Source organism: Diadema antillarum, unplaced genomic scaffold (assembly GCF_040938485.1).
Source record: "Diadema antillarum isolate AM-2024a unplaced genomic scaffold, OU_Dant_1.0 scf00000038, whole genome shotgun sequence".
Classification (NCBI taxonomy): Eukaryota; Metazoa; Echinodermata; class Echinoidea; order Diadematoida; family Diadematidae; genus Diadema; species Diadema antillarum.
Window position 1 is genome coordinate 1870429 of NW_027270927.1, and position 24088 is coordinate 1894516.

The 24088-nt window shown below is 38.4% G+C and overlaps 1 protein-coding gene across 1 annotated transcript in view; it reads left to right on the forward strand.

The window, feature by feature from the left end:
• The window catches only part of LOC139710457 (uncharacterized), a 123390-nt gene that overhangs the window by 49360 nt on the left and 49942 nt on the right, over positions 1-24088 (forward strand). Inside the window, exon 4 of the mRNA XM_071622374.1 lies at positions 12429-12552. Within this exon, the coding sequence (XP_071478475.1) occupies positions 12429-12552 (124 nt within the window). The remainder of the gene's footprint in view (positions 1-12428; positions 12553-24088) is intronic.

Sequence of the window (24088 nt, forward strand, 5' to 3'; positions counted from 1 at the left end):
GATTTTCATCAAACTTGGCAGGTAGCATCCCTAGGGGGTTAGGAACTCAATTTGTTAAAATGGGCACCATGCCCCACCCAGGGGGCCCCCAGGGGGGCCCAAACCCCCCAAAATTAAGGAATCTGTAAAAATCTTCTTCTCTAGAACCAGAAGTGATAGAGCTAAGTTAATACTATGAGTTGGTACATTGATGACTGTAGTTTCAAGTTTGTTCATGGCAGAATCAGGGGTGCCCCCCTTGGGACCCGGGGGGGGGGGGGGGGGGGGGGGGTGGGGAGGGGTCCTAATGGGGCCTAAATTGTACATTTTCATCTTCTTCTTGAGAACCCCATGACCCATTTTCACCAAACTTGGCAGGTAGCATCCTTAGGGGGTTAGGAACTCAATTTGTTAAAATGGGCACCATGCCCTACCCAGGGGGGCCCCAGGGGGCCCAAACCCCCCAAAATGAAGGAATCTTTTAAAATCTTCTCTAGAATCAGAAGTTATAGAGCTAAGATAATACTATGAGTGATGAGTACATTAATGACTATAGTTTCAAGTTTGTTCATAGCAGATCCAGGGGTGCCCCTCTTAGGGGCGGGGGGGGGGGGGGGGGGGGGAGATTGGGAAGGTCCAAATAGGGGCCTGAATTGTTCATTTTCATCTTCTTCCTGAAAACCTCTTGATGGATTTTCGTCAAACTTGGCAGGTAGCATCCCTAGGGGTTCAGGATCTCAATTTATCAAAATGGGCACCATGCCCCCAATCCCCCCAAATTAAGGAATCTTTAAAATTTGGGCCCTTATTGTACATTTTCATCTTCTACTTGAGAATGCCTGGTCAAATTTTAGTAGAGCTGTGAATAATTTAATTTAGATTAGTGACTGCGTGAAAGGTAAACTTGCGATACTCAGGTGAGCGCTAGACCCGTGGGTCTCTTGTTATAGTAACTGTTTGGTTGTGTGCACATTTCTGATGTTTTTTGAAGAAAGGATAATTATACATTCAATTGATACATAGATCTATCTAATGACCGTTAAAAAAATTTCCTTACCTTTTTATTCCTTATCCCTCTGGGAAATTATAATTTCACATAGGATAAATTCATTTCAAATTGTGTCACTTTGTTTGATTTTAACCTGAAAGTAAGACTGAGTTTACACAATTTGCATGAAATATTTGTCAAATGTTTGCATACTTAATATGTTACGGGCCTTTTGCACAACTTGCCATTTTATAAGAAGATGATAATAATCTTACCAAGATTTTAATCAGGATACAAGAATTCTTGGTGTCATGGCAACAGAATTGTTTTTTTCAGTGGCAAGATTTAGATGGAGCAAGTTTAGCTTTTGTCAGTTGCAGTGCATATAAAACTCATGGAGGTTTGTTCATAGGATGCAATCATTCTAGCCACACCGTTGAGGAGTTGTAAGAGCAGATGCATGATGGGATAGGGGTCCGAGACCCTGGATTCCTCACGTGTCATCGAGAGGTCATTCTTTACACATGGAGTTCCCTTCTCCCCCTAATCAAGTTGCCCTCAGAAAGAGCCAGCCTTGTCTGTACGAATGTCAGTATTCTCATGTGTGTTTGTGTGTGTGTGTGTCTGTGGTGTGTGTATGAGGAGAGAGAGATATACGCAGAGTGGATAATAATACCATAGTATGTCCAACCAAGCAAAGGCTAATGGCCAGGTAGAGCACAAGCCACAGTATAATGACCAGTGGCGGATACAGGAGGGAGCACACTGGGCGCGCCCCCCCCCCCTTTTTATTTATTTTTTGTTAAAACAAAAGAAATAAAAAAGAAAAAATGGGGAGGGATGTGTGCCCCTCCCCCCCCCCCCTTTTGATTTTGTAAAGGCGCCCCCTCTTTACAGAATTCCTGGATCCGCCCCTGATGAGTATGTTATACCCTCCTCTTCCTTTCCTAGCCCACACTGTGTAAGTGGATATTTTCGCACAAGTAATTTTTTGTGCTCGGTTGGATAAGATGAGTTTTGCGTGTTCAACTACTGGAGCATATTGCAAGCAAAAATATTCACGTGCTTTTATTTTTATGCTAGTTTCTGGTTGAGCGAAATATGAGAAAATTTCAACACCACTTAAATTTCCACTTTTAAGATGTCATCCTATCATCGTCAAATTGGCAACACTGAATTTCACTGCATGTCTTGCATTGGAAGAGGAATAGATGAGTTTGTTAGATTTCATGAAATGTCCACAATATTTTAAAAAACGAGTTTACAGACATGTGCCAAATTGAGAGAGAGAAGACCAAACCTTATTCTTCTAGGAATATGTTGCCAATTTACGAACCATTTTCTACAGATGTAGTGATTAACAGGCTTTACACAATTTGGCAACCAAACAAAGGATCACATATGAACAGCAAAGGGCTAAAAATCTGTGATGTTTTCTTCAATCTACTGTGGTGTGTATGAAACTTAATATATGGTTAAATTATATTAGATAAATAGATGCAATATTATTTGGGGACTTTAAGTATTAAAGGGATCTTAAAGGGATAGTTTAACTGTAGTTGAGATTGGGCTTCAGGTTTCCACTTTTTGTGAGATGATAAAAGATTGTAAAAATAGAAAGTTCATGCAATCCCCAAAGGAATTCAAAGCTTATTCGAAGAAAATTGGTTTTGAAATGGCTGAGAAATCCAAAAACAAAGAGGTTCTAATAAAAGGTCAGACCCACCTCTTGTTAGGACCACTTTGTTTTACTTTGTTCTTTAAAATTTCAGCCATTTCAAAACAGATTTTCATCAAGAAAGTGAACCTCGTGAACACACAAGTCTTCATTGATATTGACAGGGAATACCAAAAGGTTGCATGTTACAATGTAACCTCTGAGATATCATTTTCTCAAAGAAAAAAAATCCACTTCTGCGATTGGGAGAATGTGGCATGGTCTAACTCTGTGGGGAATTGATAAGTCTTATAGGCAATTATAGAGAAAATAGTGAAAAGGTGGAAATTTTCATGTAAATTAGTTTTAGTGCTCAACCAGGATAGGTGTATTTTTGTTATTTTAATCTATGTAATTGAAATCAAAATCAGTATAAAATGTAAAAGATAATATAGAATATTTGCTTTATGTACAGTAAAAGTGGAAATTTTCATACTGTTGAAATTTTCACGCATTTCGGGCAATCAGAAACTAGTGCAAAAATAAAAGCATGCAAATATTTCTGCTTGTCATATGTTACAGTATACAAATGACGCACAGGTCTGAGTGCGTCAGTCGGAATTGTGTGCATAAGGTAACTATGGAATGCTTAACCCACGAGGCGAAGCCGAGTGGGTTTAGGCTAAATTCCATAGTTACCGCATGCACACTATATTCCGACTGACGCACGAAAAGACATGTGCGTCATTTGATTTATAGAATGGGTAATTTTCTTGTCAAAAACCCAGTTTTCTATCGTGTTACCCGATGACAAAATTACTGGATGCATTTCCTTTTGGCTTGCCGTAAAGGGCATGCATACCCTTACTTACCGTTTTTACTGGATGCATGGCCAGCCATGCATAAGTTTTTACTGGATGCATGGCCAAGCTGGGTGCGCGAACGCTTGCTTTAGTGCGCGAACCTTTGTTACAAGTACGCGTACTCTTGCTAAGTGCGCGATAACATGTTTACCACTGTGACTCAGCATATATTTCATGCGGCCAGTAAAAATGAACACATAGCTCTCGACCAATCAGATCGCAGGATTCTCGCTACCCATTCTATAATAGCTGATGTCTTGTTTCCGCTGAATTAAAATATGCGAAACTCTTCTTACCGGGCTATATGAACGCAAAAAATTAGTCGTGTGAAAATATCAACTTTTAAGATAATAGAATGTATGCATTACGTTGGTCAGCTCACATGGGCTGTACATTTTAGTTAGATCGGGGTGGTAGGGATTGGTTATGTTAGTAAGGCTACACTGTGTTGTTCTGTTCATTGCCAGAGAATAATAGGCTGTTCTGAGTTACCACTTACTCTCCAATCTGGAATGTTTCTACAATTTGTTTGTTGAGTTATTCCAAGACTTACCCCTGTTCTAAAGGTGCAAAGTTGAACCTAGCTTTCTAACCCCCTGTTCCGATGCAAGTCAGTTTATACCAAAACTCGATAAGGAAATGAGGTATAAAGAGTCATCGTATAGCCAACAGACCGTTCAGACGCTAATCTCGACCGTTCTGGAAAATGTATAGATGTGCAGTTTCTCACTGTGCATGCTGTTATTGTCATGAGTGAGAGATGTAGGGTCACCTTTCGTACACGCTCCCGTTAAGCCCCGCCCAGTTATACCATTCTATGATCGCCATACATTCAGACGCATAATAGACATGTAAAATGCTGACTCGTTATCAAGTTCTTTTTCGAAACGATGCTCTGACTGTCGTTTCGCTTTACATCATTTCGTTATACGTCGTTTCGTTAGTCAGCATTCAGATGTATAAATTCATCATAGAGCTATACTGTTTTGGCATAGCTATAGGTCCTACCATTCTAGTATAATTTTTTTGCGTCTGAACACCCTGTTACTCTCCAATCTGCAATGTTTCTATAGATTGTTTGATGGGTTTAATATTCCAAGACTGTTGACTGCTTGTGGGGAGTGCCTGAATTCTCAAACCACCAAGGTTGGTCCAGGGCTTTGCACACAAGCACCCTCGTAAATACCATATTCAAAGTATAGGAACCGCAACTTTAGCCGTCCTGTATTAGCCTTTTATCCATCCCATGGATTGATTCTTTCTTCTAATCATGCAGTATAATTCTTGATCAGCAAACATCTTTTGCAGTCTTGAAGTGAGACTAGAGCATTGGTGTGTACTTAAATGTATAATATGTCATATCCAAGTACTGTATATGCTGTATATTTGATGAGGTCATTGACAAATTTTCTGAATCGGTTGCTATTCTCGAATTTAAAAACACATGAGAATATTGATTCTGATCCTGACATGAAATTAATGTGCACACATACTTTGTACATTTTTCTGTTCTTTACTGCACTCCAGGATTGTGAATTTAACAACTTGCAAAATTGTTGAGAAGTCCCAATTCGTGAAAATTAGACTTGCTAAATATATGGCGTATGGACCCTAGGGTAATAGTCTGGTGCTCGGAGTCTTCTGATGTTCATACTATTTATTGGAGTGCATTACTTGAATGTGATGCTGACATTGAGTGACAAGGGAAAGAATTTTGCACGCAGCCTGAAAGCCAGACTAATTGTACCAGATCTCCTGATGACTTCTCGGCCTTTTCACTAAGAAAAAAAAAATCATGTGCTTTTTTCCCTTCTAACCACAAGTAAGAATGTTTTGGTAAGGGTGTGATTGCCCTGGGTTGGCCATATTTAGCAGTCCTTGGAATTTGCTTAGGAGCAGGCCAAACTCTCCTCACCTTCAGTCAGTCTTTTGTTCGACCAATTTACTATCCAGTTATTTTTAGCCTATAAAACTTATGTAAGATTATGGACCCAACCTCTACGATCTACCTAAAGTTGGTATGGGTTGTACAGAGTGATACATACATACATACATACATACATACATACAACTACCTTCATACATAATACTGCTATTATTACTATCATCACTACTACTACTACTCTACTACTGCCACTACTACTACTACTACTACTACTACCACCACCACTATTACTACTACTACTATCTACTACTTCTACTACTTTTATCATTACTGCTGCTGCTACTACTACTTCTACTACTGCTGCTACTGCTACTACTACAGTGTACTACTACCATACTTTCTACTACAGCTATTACCAAACTACTAGTAGTAATACTTCTATGGAAATAAGGATTATAATACAATTAACTTAAGCAGAAGGAAGAGGAAGAAAAGGAAAATTCAAATAATCTAGAATAAAAATCGGGAAATATAGTCAATTATCTCTGAAAAGTGCACTGAGCAAATCACAAACACACAGAAAAAAAAATACTATTTTATGATCTTGAAAGGGAACTAAATTTTGTTCATCATGAATGAAGGGAAAACTATTGTGTTGTGGTTCAATATGATAATCGACTCATAGTATAAATATCAATGTGGCATTTTGCTGAAATACTAAAATATACATTTGTGCTTTGCTACATCTGTCAAAAAGTCATTTTAAAATCACAGTGAAAACAAGGTACTATTCTAGAAGATGGATTCTGAATATTGTTCAGGGGCCTTTGATCTTGAAATTGGCAGTGCTCCTGTGACAGTATTTTGATATATCGCCCTCCGGCTGTGCTTTTTTCTTTTTCTTTTTCATGGCATGTGATTGCATGCAGCAAGGAATTTACAATCTCCAGCAAGTGACATAAAGATTGGGATCATTTATCAAGGAATTTGTGTTTTGATGGTCGCATTTTTCATTTACATTATGGCAGTGAAAATATCCTCAAATATTATGGAGTTGTTTTGAAGTGGGTCCTCTGTTGACAGTGATATATGTGTACCACATATCATAGGCTAGAATACTCTTACACTATGTCCTTTTTATTTATTGTCAGCTAACCATCAATTATCTAAGTAATCTGAACTATCTGAACAAAAAAAAAATCATCAATCCTGCAAGTATTTTCCATGTGTAATTATTAATGTTTTGATGTCTGACTTGAATGTATAACTCATCACATTATACTAAAGATGACAATAGTGAAAATTCAAATATTTTTCATAACTTTTTATTATGAAAATTCCTAAGTTTGCTAGTCTTTATCAAAGAATTCCTAGGTACACAAACACCTCAAAGGAAAAGGGAAAAAGAAAAAGTCATTTAAACCTTTCAACATTGACCTGTTGAGGATGGGCTGATTTTGCTACAACACGCATTTCCCATATAGACACTTGCCCAAGTATACTCGGGACTCATCCTTAATAGGTTAATTGAAAAGCAAAGAGAAAACAAATGAGCTCTTATTAGGTATTGTCTGAGGAAATGTTGTGGGTTAATTTTTTTTTTCATTTTGTGAGTGTTAAATTGTGATCACATTACAACCTGTACATTTCTTTAAACAAATACTCCACTCCTTAACTGAGGATCTTAGATATCTTGTTACTGATAATTCGTGAAATTGATAGATTGATCGTTTATATTGGAAACTCTGCTAACTTCAATGCTGCGTGATGTGTCCTACATACCGGTGTTAAGTGTTATAAAAGGAGCAATAATGGATGACCATGGATGCGTCTCCATTTACTCCGTGGCTGGTAATAGCATCGGGCAATGTAAATTTAGTCCTTGTTAATCCAGAGGACTTGTCAAATCCGCACAGTCACAATTACAATTCCACATCTCAATTAGATTGCCAGCGCTTGCTTAGGGCTCATTAAAGCAAGAGGCGGCGGCGAGTTGGGCTCCCCCGGCGGAGTCTGCGGTGCAGAGATGTGAAGTTCAGTAGCCCCTAGTCCGATATGTGCACGCCTGTGTACTGTTGATGCACATACCTTATATGGGTAACGGAATGCTAATTGGGATAGTGTGCTGTGGGGACTGGGTAAAGACAGTGTGAACGTGTGGCAGTTGAGCAAAGCAGGGGAAAAGGAGAGAGATAATGTTATCAGTAGTTCTTGATATGGTTGATATGTTTGCAGGGTAATAAAAAAGAAGAAGAAGAAAGAACTTTGTTAGGAGTAGGATCGACTATGTACTGTAACTACAAGTTCATTACCAGACAAAATAATTTAAAGGTCCAGTTTACCTTTGGGATTAGTGATTTCAAAAATTTTCAAGATAACACATTTGATGCATTCCGTGTAGGTCTGTTGTATCACAAAACATCCTATCATATGAAATTTTTGCAATAAAGGCTAAAATATGAGGAGATATCAGTGTTTTTCTCATAAACCATAACTGTACACGCTTTAATCTGGAAACATTTTTATTATAACTATTGTCCACATTTAGTGCATTTAACAACACTTAACTTCAATTATACAATTCAAATTTTTACAGTGGTTGTTTCTAGCCCAAACTCACATTTTAGAACTATTTTGAAGCACTAATGCTGGGTTTTTGTTTTATCTGCAAATGGTAAATTATGCCTTTAAGGAGACAGAAGTATTCACTGTTCAAGGAAACAAGATTATTCACCCTTGGAAATAGAACATAAATGCCCAGTGATAACTAGATAGACAAAATGAATACACTGAGATATATGATTTGGTATTAGTGACTACTCATGTCAGACTCAAAGAAAGGCTTACCAATATATTATTTGAAATTTTATGAGTGCATTTAGGACTATGGTCATTCCTGATAGCCAGGGGGCTTGCTTGAGACTTGGGCACCTTAGCAACAGGCAGTGCATTTAAACTGGATGCAAGATAATGAAATATATGTAGTTTGCAGAAATTAATTGGGTGGGGGGGGGGGGGTATTCATAAAATAAAATACAGTGCTATACCTGTTCGTCATTTAGTGCAGATGCTTTTATGGTAGTTTCTATAGCAGGTAAGGAATTCCTTGATTCACAGCAATGCCTTTGTGTTTTGTTGAAGTTGTGTTAAAAATGAGAAAATACATAGCTTCTAGTGTGATAACTGAGAAAAATTATTATTATTATTATTATCATTATTATTATCATTATCATTATTATTATTATTATTATTATTCCCAACAATGACCATAGTACATGTGACTTGTGTTTGCTATACTGGCCACATTTTTCTCAACAGATAAAATTATGTGTAATTGTTACATTTCTGTCAACAGGTATATCATGCTAAGATCACGATTTTGATATTTGGGGTTGAATTGGACAAATGTCAAAGGGTCACTGAACTTTCCCTAAAAAGAATATTATGTCTATGAACTTTTCCCATCAATGAATTAGAATCCCTAGTTAGCACCACTGGAACATCTCGCAAAGGTGTGGGCTAAATTTGAGTATAGGTTATCTTGAACCAGCTGGAAAGGTCAAAGGTTAAATGCCATTTAACTCTACTTCAAAACATGTTATGCCCAATAACTGAAGTCACATTACATTTGAATTTTGTGGAGGCACGGTTCAGGTTCAGATTTGGGATAGATATCATAAAGGTCAAAACTCAATAGGTCAGTGACCTTTTTGAAAAAGAAAAGGAGAAAAAATAAATATTTTATCTATTATGACTCTCTACACTGATGACTTGAGATAAGTAAAGTCATACCATGCACAGGTCAGTGACCTATAGGTACAAGACAACTAGAATGTTAAAGGGTCAATGAACTTTCCCTTCAAAAACACAGAATATGGACAAACACATTTTTAATTTATACATCTTTTAGTAGGGTATGTATGTCCCAAGTATGCAGTTGTTGGTGTTTGGGATACTCATTCTGCAGTGCCTATCAAGGCACATTACTAATTGGAATATGGCTCTCATTATCATCATTGTTATTTCATAAATTATCAATATTCAATTATGATCATTATCAATATCATCTTTATTGTAATTCTCATTATGATCAGTAGTTGTAGTGTTGTTATTATGAGTTGTGTTTATTTAATCAATCAGCAATAGTTGGAGGATAATAGATAACAGTGATAGTTATGATTATTGCCATAGATACAGCAGTGGAAGTAGGTATTCTCATTTTTGGTAGGCATTCTCATTTTTGGTAGATTAGATCATATAATCACCATCATTTTTGTCAAGCCCACCGGAGGTGTGGGGAGACTAAGGGATCGCCTGCGGCGTCTGTCCGTCCGTCATCCGTCGTCTGTCTGTAACGCTACAAAAACTTGAATAACTCTCTACTGAGGATTTCAATTTCAATCAAACTTGGAGGGAAGAGTGGTTTTACAAAGTTACACATTTTACCAAACATGAAGGGCACCTCAAGGTCAAAGGTCACAGGCAGAGGTCAATGAACTTCAGGGCCCAATGTTAAGTTTTTAGGGCGTGTTTCGTTTATGGCTCGTAACTTTTGATGTATCTGTCTGTTTATGACCAAACTTAGATGGTAGATGTCCCTTGGGAAGTTGAAGGTTACCACAAGGTCAAAGGTCACAGATAGGGGTCAACGAACTTTTAGGGCCCAATGTTAAGTTTTTATGGCACGTTTTGATTATGGCTCATAACTTTTGATCCCTTTGTCCGTTAGTGACCAAACTTGGATGGTAGATGTCCCTTGGGGCGATGAAGGTCATCACAAGGTCAAAGGTCACAGACAGGGGTCAACGAACTTTTAGGGCCCAATGTTAAGTTTTTAGGGCGCATTTCGATTGTGGCTCATAACTTTTGATCCCTTTGTCTTGTGGCCAAACTTGGATGGTAGATGTCCCTTGGGGAGGTGAAGGTCATCACAAGGTCAAAGGTCACAGAAAGGGGTCAACAAACTTTTAGGGCCCAATGTTAAGTTTTTATGGCGCGTTTCGATTGTGGCTCATAACTTTTGATCCCTAAGTCCGTTTGTGACCAAACTTGGACGGTAGATGTCCCTTGGGGAATTAAAGGTCATCACAAGGTCAAAGGTCACAGAAAGGTGTCAACAAATTTTTAGGGCCCATTGTTAGGTTTTTGGGGTGCGTTTCGATTATGGCGCATAACTTTTGATCCCTTTGTCCGTCTGTGACCAAACTTGGATGGTTAATGTCCCCTGGGGAGTTGAAGGTCACCACAAGGTCAAAGTTCATAGGCGGGTCGATGAACTTCTGGGAGTTAGAAAAATATGAATTTCTTGTACGCGAATGGGCGAGACACAATTTGGCACTTGCCTTGTTCATATCTCTTCGTCATGTTAGAAGTAAATGAGACCTCCATCTAGATCAGGCAAAAGATGAAGATGGAGGTCTCCTTCCAATTACAAGTTTTATCTGTCCCATTTTTTCTCCCAAATCAAGAGATAATTTGTGCTTGACAGATTTCTTGGCCTTCCACTATCTGGTGTGTAGGATAATACTTTCATATCTTTCATTTACCACTATGTACCAAAGCATGATTATGTGATATTATGTTTATTTGTGAAATTATGTTTATTTGTTGAATCAAAATGAAATGAATTTCTTCTGCATCATAGGGCATTGTGAATGAGGCTCTTGACACTCATACAGAGTTTGTGAGTTCAAATTCCTATCTTCGGTAAGATGTTTTTAGCTGACCGTGTCTCGCTTGACCAAGGTGTGTGAATGGTTACCTGGTGGTGCAAGGCTTGGGTAATACTGGCAGGACCCTCTGATAGAACAGGGGCAACATTGAAGAGGCTACCCTTGTTAAAGAAGGCCATATATAATTATCATTATTTTTATCATTATCATTATCATTGCTAGTAGTAGTAATAGTAGTAGTAGTAATAGTAGTAGTAGGAGTAGTAGTAGTAGTAATATGTGACCCGCTACAACAAAATGGTCCTAAAGTCGCGCACGGTCGAAGCCGTGAAAATCGAGTTTGAAGTTAGAGCATCAAAATTGGTCAAAACTTACGATTTTCTGAATTTGACATATTATTAGAGTCTGACATGTCTTCTATCATCTGTCGAAATTTTGAAGCAAAATGATGAAAGGAAAGACCAAAAAAAGGCGTTTTTCTGGGCCATGTTTTTTTGGCGTTTCAACGAAGCAGAAACTGGTTCGAACATTTGGATTGAGCGCCACACATAGGCTCCGCCCCTAACAACGACCAGAGTGATCTCATTGGTCAGTTTGCTGCTTGCCGCTAACCGAAGCGTGAAGCTCGCACACTGCCCAGTCGACTGGTGCGTGCGGGCGGGTTGCGCTATGCCTAGCTGCTTCTCCTGACATCCTGGTCACTGATTGGTCGGTGAGGAGACCGCTGACGCTGTGTTTGAATGAGCATTTCGGGGGTTGCTAGGGCCCAACTTCTATTGTCCGGAGGTGAATACTGACTTGCGTGTCTCTTGATTGTGATTGCGTCGCAAGGAGAACTTTTAGGGCGCTTTTCTCAAAACAGTAATTTCCCAGACGTCTTGACATGCTCTCTTTTAAACATCGATATCTCCGCAGCCGATTATTTTTATAAGACGTGTTATATATCAATTTAAAGCAGAAAGATCAGGAAATTGTGTCATGCAATTTTCAAATAATCGACCTCGCCCGACTTTAGGATCATTTTGTTGTAGCGGGTCACATATCATCATTATTATATCATTATCATTAACATTAGTACTTGTATTATTATGAACATTTTTAATTGTCAATATTATCATTATCATTATTATTATTATTATTATTATTATTATCATTATTATTATTATCATCATCATTATTATTATCATTATTATTATTATCATTATTATTATTATATATTGATTATCATCATTATTATTATATATTGATTATCATCATTATTATTATATATTGATTATCATTATTATTATTATTATTATTATTATTATTATTATTATTATTATTATTATTATTATTATATATTGATTATCATCATCACTATCACCATCATCATTTATCCACCCAGGGCTCAGGAGGAGGCAGAACAGAACGGCCCCAGCGAGGAGACGGAGGAGGAGCGGGCCAGGAGAGAGAGGCGGGAGAGAAGGGCCAGGGAGAGGGCTGAGAGGGATGCGGCCGATGCAGAAGAGGTAAGTCTACCGGTACCCTGCCACACTCGTTTTACTAGTCTCATGTCCAGGCCCCCAGTTGTCTTCATCTTTTTTTTTTCTCTCTCTCTTTTTTTTTTTCTTGTGGGTAATTTTGTGTATAGTTTGTAAATTTGAGGTTAACGGTGTGTGTGAAATTTAAACAATTTGTGTGGTTATTTCTTTGCATGACTTTGATGTAATAACATGGCAAAGAATTTAGTGGTTTGTTGGAGTAGAGCTCATCTTACAACAGAATACCATCCCATCGTAGCACTTTAAAAATTCTTCATTAATGTTGCCGAGACTACTACCGAAGATTTCTTTGAGGTTGTTGTGTTTGTTTTGGTCATCAGTACCGTAGTGGAACAAATTAGATTTCGTTAATGAGATCAATGTTTCAGATACTGTTTTTCAACCCTGTGACATTTCTAACAATGAGGTCATGATGTGAATTGACTTTTGAGTATATGAGGTGCTGACTAATGGATTTTGTCATTATGTGTTCAATATTTGTTTTTTAAAATTTCAGTGTTCCATGATAATGTCTCATTCTTCTCTGTACAGTTCCACCAGATCTTTTCAGTGTGTTGCCATCAAATTGTTGTTTTGTTGTTTATCAATACATATCTGCCCTATGGGCACTTTGATGATCTAATTGTGGGATGTGGGCTTCCTGAAAGCAATTTCTTGTTCATGTGTGAGATATTTTAAGAGTTTTGTCGCAAAAGGAACTAACTCCATTCTCATTAATTTGAGATATTTGTGATAAAAGCTGCTAAAAAACACTGAGAAAATGAGCAAGAAAATATTGGGTATACCTGTTCGTAACTTCAAGACTATTTTGTTATATTACAAGTGAGGTGTCACTGGAAAGGTTTTACTTCACTCTATCTGATAATGGACTTACCTTGAAATATTTTAAAATAACGTTTAACCCATTTTGTGATTAAAATCATTTGTACGCTTCTAAACCAGATTTAGACACTTGTGTCTGTTCTGTCGTAAAATCTGCTATGAGCTTATACACAACCTCATTTGATAAAGATGCAGTGAAGAATAATGTCCAGACTGAGTTGTTTATTAGATATCTCATCAAATGAAGTGAAAGTGATTAAAAAGTGTGTGTATTTTTTTAACTTCTAATAATTCTTAAATACATAACATCTTACAAACTGGGAAGGAGATAACAGGACTCGATTGTAGGACAAGAATATTGTTGCTAATAGGAAGACGTAAATTTGTTAATTGAGTAATTGAGTGATCCAGTAGCAGCTCACATGCATGAATTAAGAGAGATGAGAGGGAGGAAAGATGAGGAAAAAAGATCGAGAGGAGTAAAGAGTTGGAATTTGAGAACTGGTATCACCATGTTGAGGAGAGCAAAATAGAGAAGAGAGAAGAGAAATAGGATAAAGTGGAACAGAGAATTTAGAGATGACCAGACATGGTGTCAGTTTAAGAGCAGGAGGATGGTGATTCTGCTCCGTAGAGTTCTATGTATTCTTATGCCCTTTTGCTTCTCAAAGAGATTTAAAAAAAGTAGATGGTCTCTTTTCCAAGAGGGAGAGGTAGAAGAGAGGAAGATATGCATAATTCATTTTGCAGTGAGTGATGAGAAGAATATGCTTCTGTAGAGAGAGTACAAGAGAGAAATATAGGAGTAAAATTCATGAGAACTAGTGAGTATAAATTGCAAGATTTTTTCATCAGACCGTAGGCAAAGGTTACTTAATGCATCTGGATCTTTGTTTGAAAATACAACTATCTCTTAAAGAGACATAAAGGTATACAGAATGTGAAACTTACGTAGGGTAAACGTAGATAAAAGTGAGTCTTATATTTAATTGTGTGTATAGTCTTTGCCCAAGAAGCCGTCACCCCCACCCACCCCCCCCCCCCCCCACCCCCTCCCAACCCTGGGGGCTACCTTCAGACCTCACTGGGAGTTCTAGGCCAAACTTCTGGCCTGCCTTGGCAATGTGATGATTGGTTCATGCCAAGATCCGTCTAGTGGCTCATCAAACTTTTGGCAGCTCAGTAATGATATCATTCGAGTCTGCCCTACCCCCAAGAAGAGGGCCCAATTTGTGGATTGTTTTAAAAAACTTGGGGAAAACACACATTATACATGCATGGAAAGATTCTGTCAGTTCTCAGGGAAGGGGGAAAAAATACCGACTCACAATTTGCTCATGTTGAGTGAGGAATTGCCTTCCCCTCAGCAGTAAAGAAAAACGCCACTCAACATAGAGAGCATGTTTCTTTCAGTGTTAAGATAATAACCATCCAGTCACACTCTTCTTATTAATGCCATCTAGGAGAATCAAGCAATTGTGTAAGAGAAACAAACAAGTTAGAGTATGTGAGATTATATCCTGCAAATGTTAAAAGTGCTATGTGATGCCATATGTTTGTTGTTTGTGTTTAAGCCAGCTGTGAATCAACATGTTTTGTTATTCAAATTATTGTATTTTGTATTATTCTATATATATATATATATATATATATATATATATATATATATTTGGACTTTCTTTTCGGGCAAGTAAAATTCATGTTCAAGCAAGTTTTCTGTAATGATTTGAAAATCTGCTTGCCCGACTGGGCAAGTGGTAACAACAACAGCAAAAAAAAAAAAAAAAAGGTATGTAGCATCCTGCTAGGGAACATCCACTGCTGAAAAGGGACTTGAACCAAGGACTTCAGGAGTGATGGTCTGTAGTCTTATCTACGGGGCCACAATAGATCATTGTGTAGCAGCTGTTAACACAGATGCATTCCCTCCACTTTTTCATTCTCCATGTGCTCATGCAAGCACTCATCACTTAGACAGAGTGCCCATTTGAATTTGAATTTTCATCCATCTTAAAGAGGGACTTTCACCAAATCTGTTATGTTTATTCAGCAAACTTCACTGACACAAAGATGAATTTGGAGAGATAAAGGAAAGGCATTGTAAGAAGGATCCAGTCAGAAGTAATAAATTCTTAACATTGTGGTTAAATCCATATACTGTCATCTTGTCATTTCTTTCTTATAAGTACAAAAATTTTTGATATGTTACTGACATCGTTACAATGAATATTCTTCTCTGTGCTCCCATTACACCAGAGGAAGTTCCCACTATGTTGTTGAAAAAAAAAAATGCACCAAAATGCACCAACTTTGTTGTTTTCGAAATATTTGACATTGTCCCATGCATGCTACGTCCTAGCCATGTCCTTGCTAAGTTCATGTTGCGTCGTCGGTGTTCCCATTGAGTTTATTGTGCGAGCAGATGCGGTCCATGAGATGGGTGAAGTAGGGGAAGGTATGTGTATAGGTATAACAGCATCTCGTACTGCACTTTCCTATAAACCTACCTGGCGTATATTGCAACAAGATGGGTGCAGAGGAGGGGGAGGGGGAGGGAATGACCTATATATATCAAGATCCCCTACCCTACATTCTTGTGATCCTACCTGGTACCTAGCAACCAGACAGATGCAAGGAGGGTGGGGAGGGGATTGAATGCGTAGCTTACCTGCTGCCTAGCAACAAGATGGATGCAAGGGAGGGGTTCACGTATCAATATCTCTTACCCAACATTCTCTCCCAATCTATGTGACACACAAAGCATCAAGATGGATGCTAAGGTGGGGAGGGAAGGGGGGGGGTGGTGTTCATCAACAATTTTCTTATGATCCTACCTCGCGCCTAGCGACAGGATTGATGCAATAGAATGGGGGGTTCTAAAGTGGCATCAGAATCCCCTACCCCACTTTCGTATAACCCTAGCTGGTGCACATAGCAACAATATCAGGGCAAGGGAGGGATGAGAGGTTAACAGCATCCCTTATCTCACTTTCCCATAAACCTACCTGGTGCCTAGCAACAGGATGGATGCAGGAGGATGGGGCAGGGGTGTGTAAAGCAACATCCACCTCCCCCTCTCCACTCCTTAGTCCTGCGAAGCTACCTGGTGTCATGGTGGAAGACATGGATGCTCGGAGATGGATGCGGAGGGGGCTGGAATTGAGATGAATGAGTAAGATGAAGCTTGGCAGACAGTGCGGTAGTGAGGTACCGTAGGGGGTAGGTCTCTCCACATTACAGACTGCATTCATCCAGAAGAGTGCTCTGCACTTTTGGACCCCGTAAAGCATCACTCGTCTATTAAAGGGGGGCAGCTCTTCGGAATCTCCAGCTCTGCCCAGTGTCTACAAGCTTTCATCCACAGACATAGAATTTTGTTTAAAATCATAATTTCTGGTTTGGCATCATTTTGATCACATTTGCTGTCCTTTCCATGCTAGAGACTCCATAGGCTTTTATCATTTTAATTTAATGGAGAGGAGGCTGAAGAAAAATACCTTTAATGGGAGTACAATAGGTTGATGTTTGAAGCTTCTTGCTGTGTTTGCTGCCAGTGAACTAAGGTATTTTTGAAGGTGGGTTGGGAAGGAAGGACTGGAAATGAGCTAGGTTTGTGTATCTCAGTCCCACCTTTATACGATATGGCATTATATCTGCTTGCCACAGTTGAAAGGACTTTTAATAGATGGAGATATAAGAGATTAGCAAAGCCTTCACCATGTTACGGGAAGGAGGGGCAAAATGGGCTAAGAATTTTTAAGACAGAATATACTTGAAACATTGGCAAGCCTGGTAACTGATGATGATAGAAGAAAGGTTACCTACCGTCATGTCCACTGTGACATTTTGAATGTTTATTACTCCGGTGTGCCAAGGGTTCATTCTCAAGAGTGCATTATGTGTATCGATAAATAAACCAGCTGAGCTAGCTCTGCGGCATCTAGTGGGTCGATGGGTTTTTTTTTTTCACGCCCACATTAAGTGGCTGCCTCGGAGACGCGTTTGTCGGGGCGACTGTCACTTGATTTCACGTAATACGCACTGATGACAAGTATGTGTAACCTTTTTTACCCCTGGATGCTACAGCTGGGTGCTTTGGGTTGCAGACCTAGACAGCTTCATCTTAACCCTTTAAATACCAGCCTCACACCTCTTAACCATAAGGAAGCAACAAAAGGATCAAGGATTTCTCGAGGCTCGACACTCACTTTTTACCGTTGTGTCCCATTTGGACCACCAATACCTCGAAATTTCAAATTGCGGTGGCCCGAAAAGAAAACGTGTTTGCGGGAAATTAAGAGAACCATAACATTGATTTTTAATCCTAATAGCCTGATTGGGGCCACCAAAAAATAACCTTTTTGGAAATGTGGTGGCCCGATATCAATATTTGGTGGCCCTGGGCCACTGGCTAATATTGAGCCCTGATTGTATGGAGTTTCTCGGTCACCACAAGAGTGTAAGCTGTGCCCAAATGTAGACCTAAATTTCCCACTTGATCTGATCCCACATTATCTAATGCCCATTTGGTCTCAACCCGCATGGTCCAAGTTTGTGTAGACCAAATACTGTAAACCAGAAGCATTCACATCATGAAATGTAATTGCAACTTGGAGCCTTTATTATGGCATAAAACTCTCATGAATAGCCTCGCGTTTTCAATGCAATGTGTTGTATAGACAAAGTAGCTTAACACTTTTGCGAGCATCTTACTTTTGCAGATCTTAAGCTCCTCATGAAATTCCTGAAAGTTTCATGTGCATGAAAATTTCTGTCCTTAAAGTGGTTTTAGCAGTATTTGCTTCAGACATTCCTAGAATTTACCGTCCAACTGGTGTTAGTCCAAGTGACTATTGACCCACGTAACCATCAAAATTTTCATGTGATGTCCCACTTCACAGTTTTTCGAGGAATGGCTAAGTTTACATCGCCAGTTTGGTCAGTTTTCTCTCTTCACTAGAAAACCAAATGAAACATTCGCTTTTAAATGGACTCCTTGGTTTTGGAATCAAAGATTACTTGATATACTGGATGCATTTGGCGTGTCTTTTAGGTTTGTTGCTCATGTTCATTACGTTTGAACGTTGAACAATGTTATCAGGTTGCTTTAGTAGCCATTTTGCTTGGAACTGTAATGTATCCAGCACTTGTATGAATCCTTTGTGTGCTTTTGAGTGCTGATTGGCACAGAAAACACCATAGCATTGCACACACTGTCCAAAGACCCTGGCACAAAAAGAGTTTTAAAAGAAATTTTCAGAACTTTTGCTTCCCCTTGGGTTTTCTGCCAAGTGTCTGACACTCACCTGCCAAAATCATTGATTCTTTCAAGTCAGCAAAATATGTCCCTCACTTTTAAAGCATTGCATGCATGCAAAGGTTATGACTTAGGAGGTTTTGTACAGACAAAATCATTGAATCAAACAAAAAAAATACCAAACCTTCAAGCAATGCATACAATCAACCAACTAGGCCGGACAATGATATTTAAATTCATTTCAAAGCAGTAATACAGGGATTAGCTACTAGTAAATACTAGAGAAATACTAGAGAAATACATCAAGATGTAAATAGCATCACCATAACTCCAATGCCTTACCGATAGAAGAACCGTCAGTTGCAAAGAAGTTTTTCACACTTCAGGCATGCTAGACATATATATGTGGGATATTGGTGCATGTATAATGCTTGTAAAATTGGAGCCTTCAAGGAGACCTGTATGAAGAAAACGAATGTTTTGAGATTCAATGTGGAAATAATGCAAGAAAGAGAAAGATTTTCACAATAATCAAAGGATGCTTTTACATATGGGACAACAATCACTTTTCAAGAGGTAAACTGCACTGAAGGCGTTGTGGCAAACAAACCCTGAAATACCAAACAGAATGTTTTGAGATCCGCTGCAGAGTAAACAAATGCAAGAAAAGCAATCATCTGACTACCCCTAGCCCGGACAATAATGAAGAACACTAGACAGAGGTAATTGTTGTAGCATAAAGCTACGACAGAGTGTTTTGAATCTAGTCAAGAGAAGACTTGCGTAGATAGCTACCTTCACCTATTTTGACGGCACTCATAAAAACTGCACACCTGTATACATCAGCACTGCCTTGAAGTGGAGAACATTTCCATTTACCTGGGTCATAGTCTTTTTATTCTATTCAGGCCACAGCCTCTTCATTGTGCTGTAAATCTAGGCTTGGATATCCCCCATCAGATAGTAGAATTATACAGGTTTTTCTTCTCTCTCTCTTTCTTTCTATTCATTTATTTTTCTATTTATCTATCTGTATCTATCCATTTATATCTATATCTATATCTATATCTATATCTATATCTATATCTATATCTATATCTATATCTGTATCTGTATCTGTATCTGTATCTGTATCTGTATCTGTATCTGTATCTGTATCTGTATCTGTATCTATATCTATATTTATCCATCCATCTATCAATCCATCTCTCTATCCATTCATCTATCTGGGTATCCATATATCTATGTATCCATCTATGTATCCATCTATCTCTCCATCTATCTATCCATATATCTATACCTCTTATTTATCAGTCATTCTACCAAAAGCTTCAGCACATCCATCTCACAGTGTTTGCTTACTGAATGCTTTCAATATCCTCACCCCCCCCCCCCAAAAAAAAAAAAAAAAAATAGAAAAATCAAATTTCATGAACTGTCAAGTCTTGTCAGTCTTTAGCTCATTTCATTTCTGATATCACCCCTTTTGAAATGACTTGTCAGCAGCACTTTGGATGAAAATTGATTTCCACTTGGAAGAAATGTTTGCAAGTTTACATTCTGTGTAGAGGTAGTAGCCCTTTTCTATGCCTTCCAAATTCCATGTCATTTCAATGAAAAATTTTATATTCTTTTGATATGAAAGCTCCATGTTTTCATAGTTTAAGGTTCATTCATCTCAAGTGCAGTACAATAAAAGTTTTTTTTCTTGGCTTCCTCATCTGTGGTAGAAGAATGTTTTGTTTACAGTGAAATTATGTTGTGCCTGGACAAGGTGAAATTTAAATATTTTGTTTATATCATTGTACATATGTGACATAACAAAGTCATCCACCACTGACTGCACAGAAAGTTTAAAAATTTCATAACTTTTGAACAGACGGTCTGAGTACCTCTAACTTTCACTGATGTACATGCTACTAATTTTGCACAGCATTCACTCAATCCACACGAGTATATCGTGGTGAACTTTTCCTTTAAGAAATATTATCTTTAACTCTTCTGCTGAAGCTAGCTATCTGTCAAGCTATCTCTTTATTACTCTCTTATTGATGTCTTCCAAATTACATCCATCTACCGTGACCAGCCTTCCAGAAACATTTCAGGGCCCTATCTTTCAAGACCTACATAATTATATCAGTGCCATCTTTTCTGGAATCCACTCAGCACTTGCATCATAGCAATCTATGGATGAATTGTTTCTTAAAGGACAAAATATGTAAATGCAAATGTTCACAAGGTTACAATTGCATAAAAAGCAAAAAACAGAATCAATGCAGGATGTGGAAGATCTTGATGTAATCAAATAAATACTGTTGACAGAGATTCCTTTGCAAAATCATGCAAAACAGGTAAATGAAGTAATTAGTACAGTACAAAAATGTGTCAACAAAGTCTTAAGTGCAGCTCAGTGTATTTTAGAAAATAATACACCAATAAATCAAGAGGTTTCAAGAGTATGAAATGTTGTCTGTCTACCTTCATACTGAAGAGGCATTTTTCTATATTTTTTATATCATTATATTATATTATATTATATATATATATCTTTTTTTTGTTCTTGTAATAAGATGGGTCATACAAGCACCATTTTGACAGGGTAGAAGTTGATATGGCCCTTTAATCCCACCCGAGACTCTGTGTGTGATGCTGGGATGCCTTTCACAAATGTGAAGTTCCCCTGTACGTTGGCAAACTTTGTGTGTGTTGGGGGGGGGGGGGGGGGGGGAGTCGGAGAAATCTCATTTTGTTGCTCAGCCTTCTCTGGTAGCTCCTCCTGTAGCCCCAAATTTCTATAATGAAAAGTAGATTGGGAAATTTATGAATCACTGTAACAAGAATATAATACACAAAATTTCTGCATCATGTGGATTTTTGTTATAAATCTTTGTCTGTTCCTTGGTTCAATGCGTTTACGAAGGCAGGGAGCCTAGAGGTCTTATCCAATGTAGTGTGTTTGCCAAGGTGATTTTTGAATGAGGATTAGCCACTCCCCTTCACAAACCCTACTAAAGTGCAGTGTATGCCTTTATTTGAACATACAGTAATTCAGTTAAATGCAGTCTATTGAAGGAACTCATAGATTCAATTCTTGCCAGAGCATTTTGAATGAAAATGTATGCCAGCAATCACTAATTGAGGTACACAGGAGAATTAACACCATCAAAAAAAGAAAAGAAAACTGATGTCTCTTTTGAAACCACAGGTATATCTAAAGGAATATAGATACATAGCTCAACTATGTTGTATATATATCTTTGTTTCCCTGTCTATCCCATTCATTCCTTAGACGTCTAAAATCATTCGTTTGTAGAGTGCCTTAAGCTTATCTGTTGCGCGGTAGGGGAAATACAGTCCCTGATGTTGTCAGGTATGTAAGAAATACTTTAAAAGTGGATACAAATCCACCGGTACTTGGTTCACTGAGTGCCTTGCTCGTGAGATTTCTCCCGCAGGTATGTTAATGTTTACAAATTGATTGATGAGTGGGCTGCGTGTAACGGTAAAATGATTCCCCCAGTGCCTGCATTTGGGGATGATTTTGAACCGGGTAATTGGGTTGGCCTACCTTGCTCCCACTCCCCCTCTCTTTCCATCCCTTCATCCATCTCCCCCTTATGTATCTCTTTCTCTCTTTCTCTCCTCTCACCTTCACTGTATAACTCTTTTATCATTCATATCTTTCTCTCTCACTTTATATATTTCTCTCTCTTCTGTTTCTCTCTTTTTCCATACCTTTATCCATCTCCCCCTTAGAAAATATATATATCTCTCTCTTTCTCCCCTTTCTCGGTAACTACTATATATTCCTCTCTTCTCTCTCCATCATTGTATAACTCGTCTATCTTTCTCTCTTTTTCGCTCTCTATGTTTCTCTCTCCTCTGTCTTTTTTTCAGTTCCTTCTCTGCCTTCCTTCAGACTTTGACTATAGTTCTTTCCTTTTCTCTTTTCTTTTTTTGCTGTATTTTTCTTTCTTTCCTATACCTTTCCAATCTCTTTCTCAGTTTATCTCTTTCTTTCTATATCACTCTCCATTTCTAGTTCCTTCTTCTCATCTTCCCTTCCTTCTTTCCTTCTCTCTTGTTCTCTTTCAATCTGTGAATATTCCTTTCTTTGCCCTTCATCTATTCTTCGTTTCCCATCTCTCTCCCATATTTCCAGAATGTTTTTGTATCTTCTTTATATACCTCTTTCTTTCTCTCTCTCTCCCTTTATCTATCTTCCTATCTTATCTCTTTCTTCCTCCTCTTCATTTTTCTCCTTGACTGCTTGGCTCATCGCCTTGGAGAGTCTACCTTGATAGATTCACCTTGCCCATCCCGGTCCTGTTTGCTCCATGTTGCCACTGCAAGGGTTCCCCAATGTTTTTGCAACTGCTCATTGGAGCCATTCCTTTTCCCCTCCCTCATCCCAACCCCCCTCCCCCCCCCCCCCACCCTCCCCATCTCCTCTTCCTCCACTCACCGAAAGAAGTGTGTCAGTAGATCAGATCAAGCTGTGCCTATGTCCATCTGGATTGCTTTTAAAACATGTTCGTCCATGGCCATGTTTTCACGGATGTTAACCCCACTGATTTTTCTTTCACTGAAATCGAGATGTTACAACCCAATGAATTGCCAGCAATGTAATGAAGAGGAGTTTCCGTGACAACCCTGTGTGATCAGGTTGATTCTTTTCCTCGCCCAAACAACCATACACGGTGCATCCAAGTCTGAAATTAATTTGTGTGTGAACACTGTCACAGTATGTTTAGTACATTAATTATGTTGCCAAATTGAGTCATTATGTTGTAAAATTGCCTTATCAAAATTAGATCTCCTTCTTGTGTTCCCCAGAAAAGCTTATTATCTGGAAGCAAAAATGCATGATGAAAATAGATTGTTTTCATTTTCCTGTTAAAGTGACCCTTTGCTGAAAAAAATGACAATAATGGATCTTCTTTCCTCCCATCTTCTAACTTGTTCCTCTTCCTTCTTTCTTTTTTTTCAGTATCTTACCCCAATTCTTTTCCAACCAGCTTCATCCTTTTTAATCAAGTGTGCCTTCTATAACTGCAGAGATTCGATAAAATATTTCAAATTGTTTGAGGTGCCAAGGATAATAATCTTTGAGATGAAACAGAATGTCACTTCAAATCATTTTATTCACTTTTACTAGACAGAAATTGGTAAAGATTAAGATCATTTTCCTTTCACAAAGATAGGGCCATGTATGTTTGTCAGAGAGGTTGAAATGGTGTGAGAAGAAATGTTTTCCCAACCAGACACTGTGTGGAAGAGAGAGAGTGTGTGCTGGGGAGAGATACATGGAGTAGAAATTGGCGGTAGCTTCCAGAACAAGTCATCTCTAGTAAGAGTGGTATAGGAGAGAGAGAGCTGCCCTGGCCGCATCCCCCGTGGTATCACCAAGTAGTAGACCTGAGC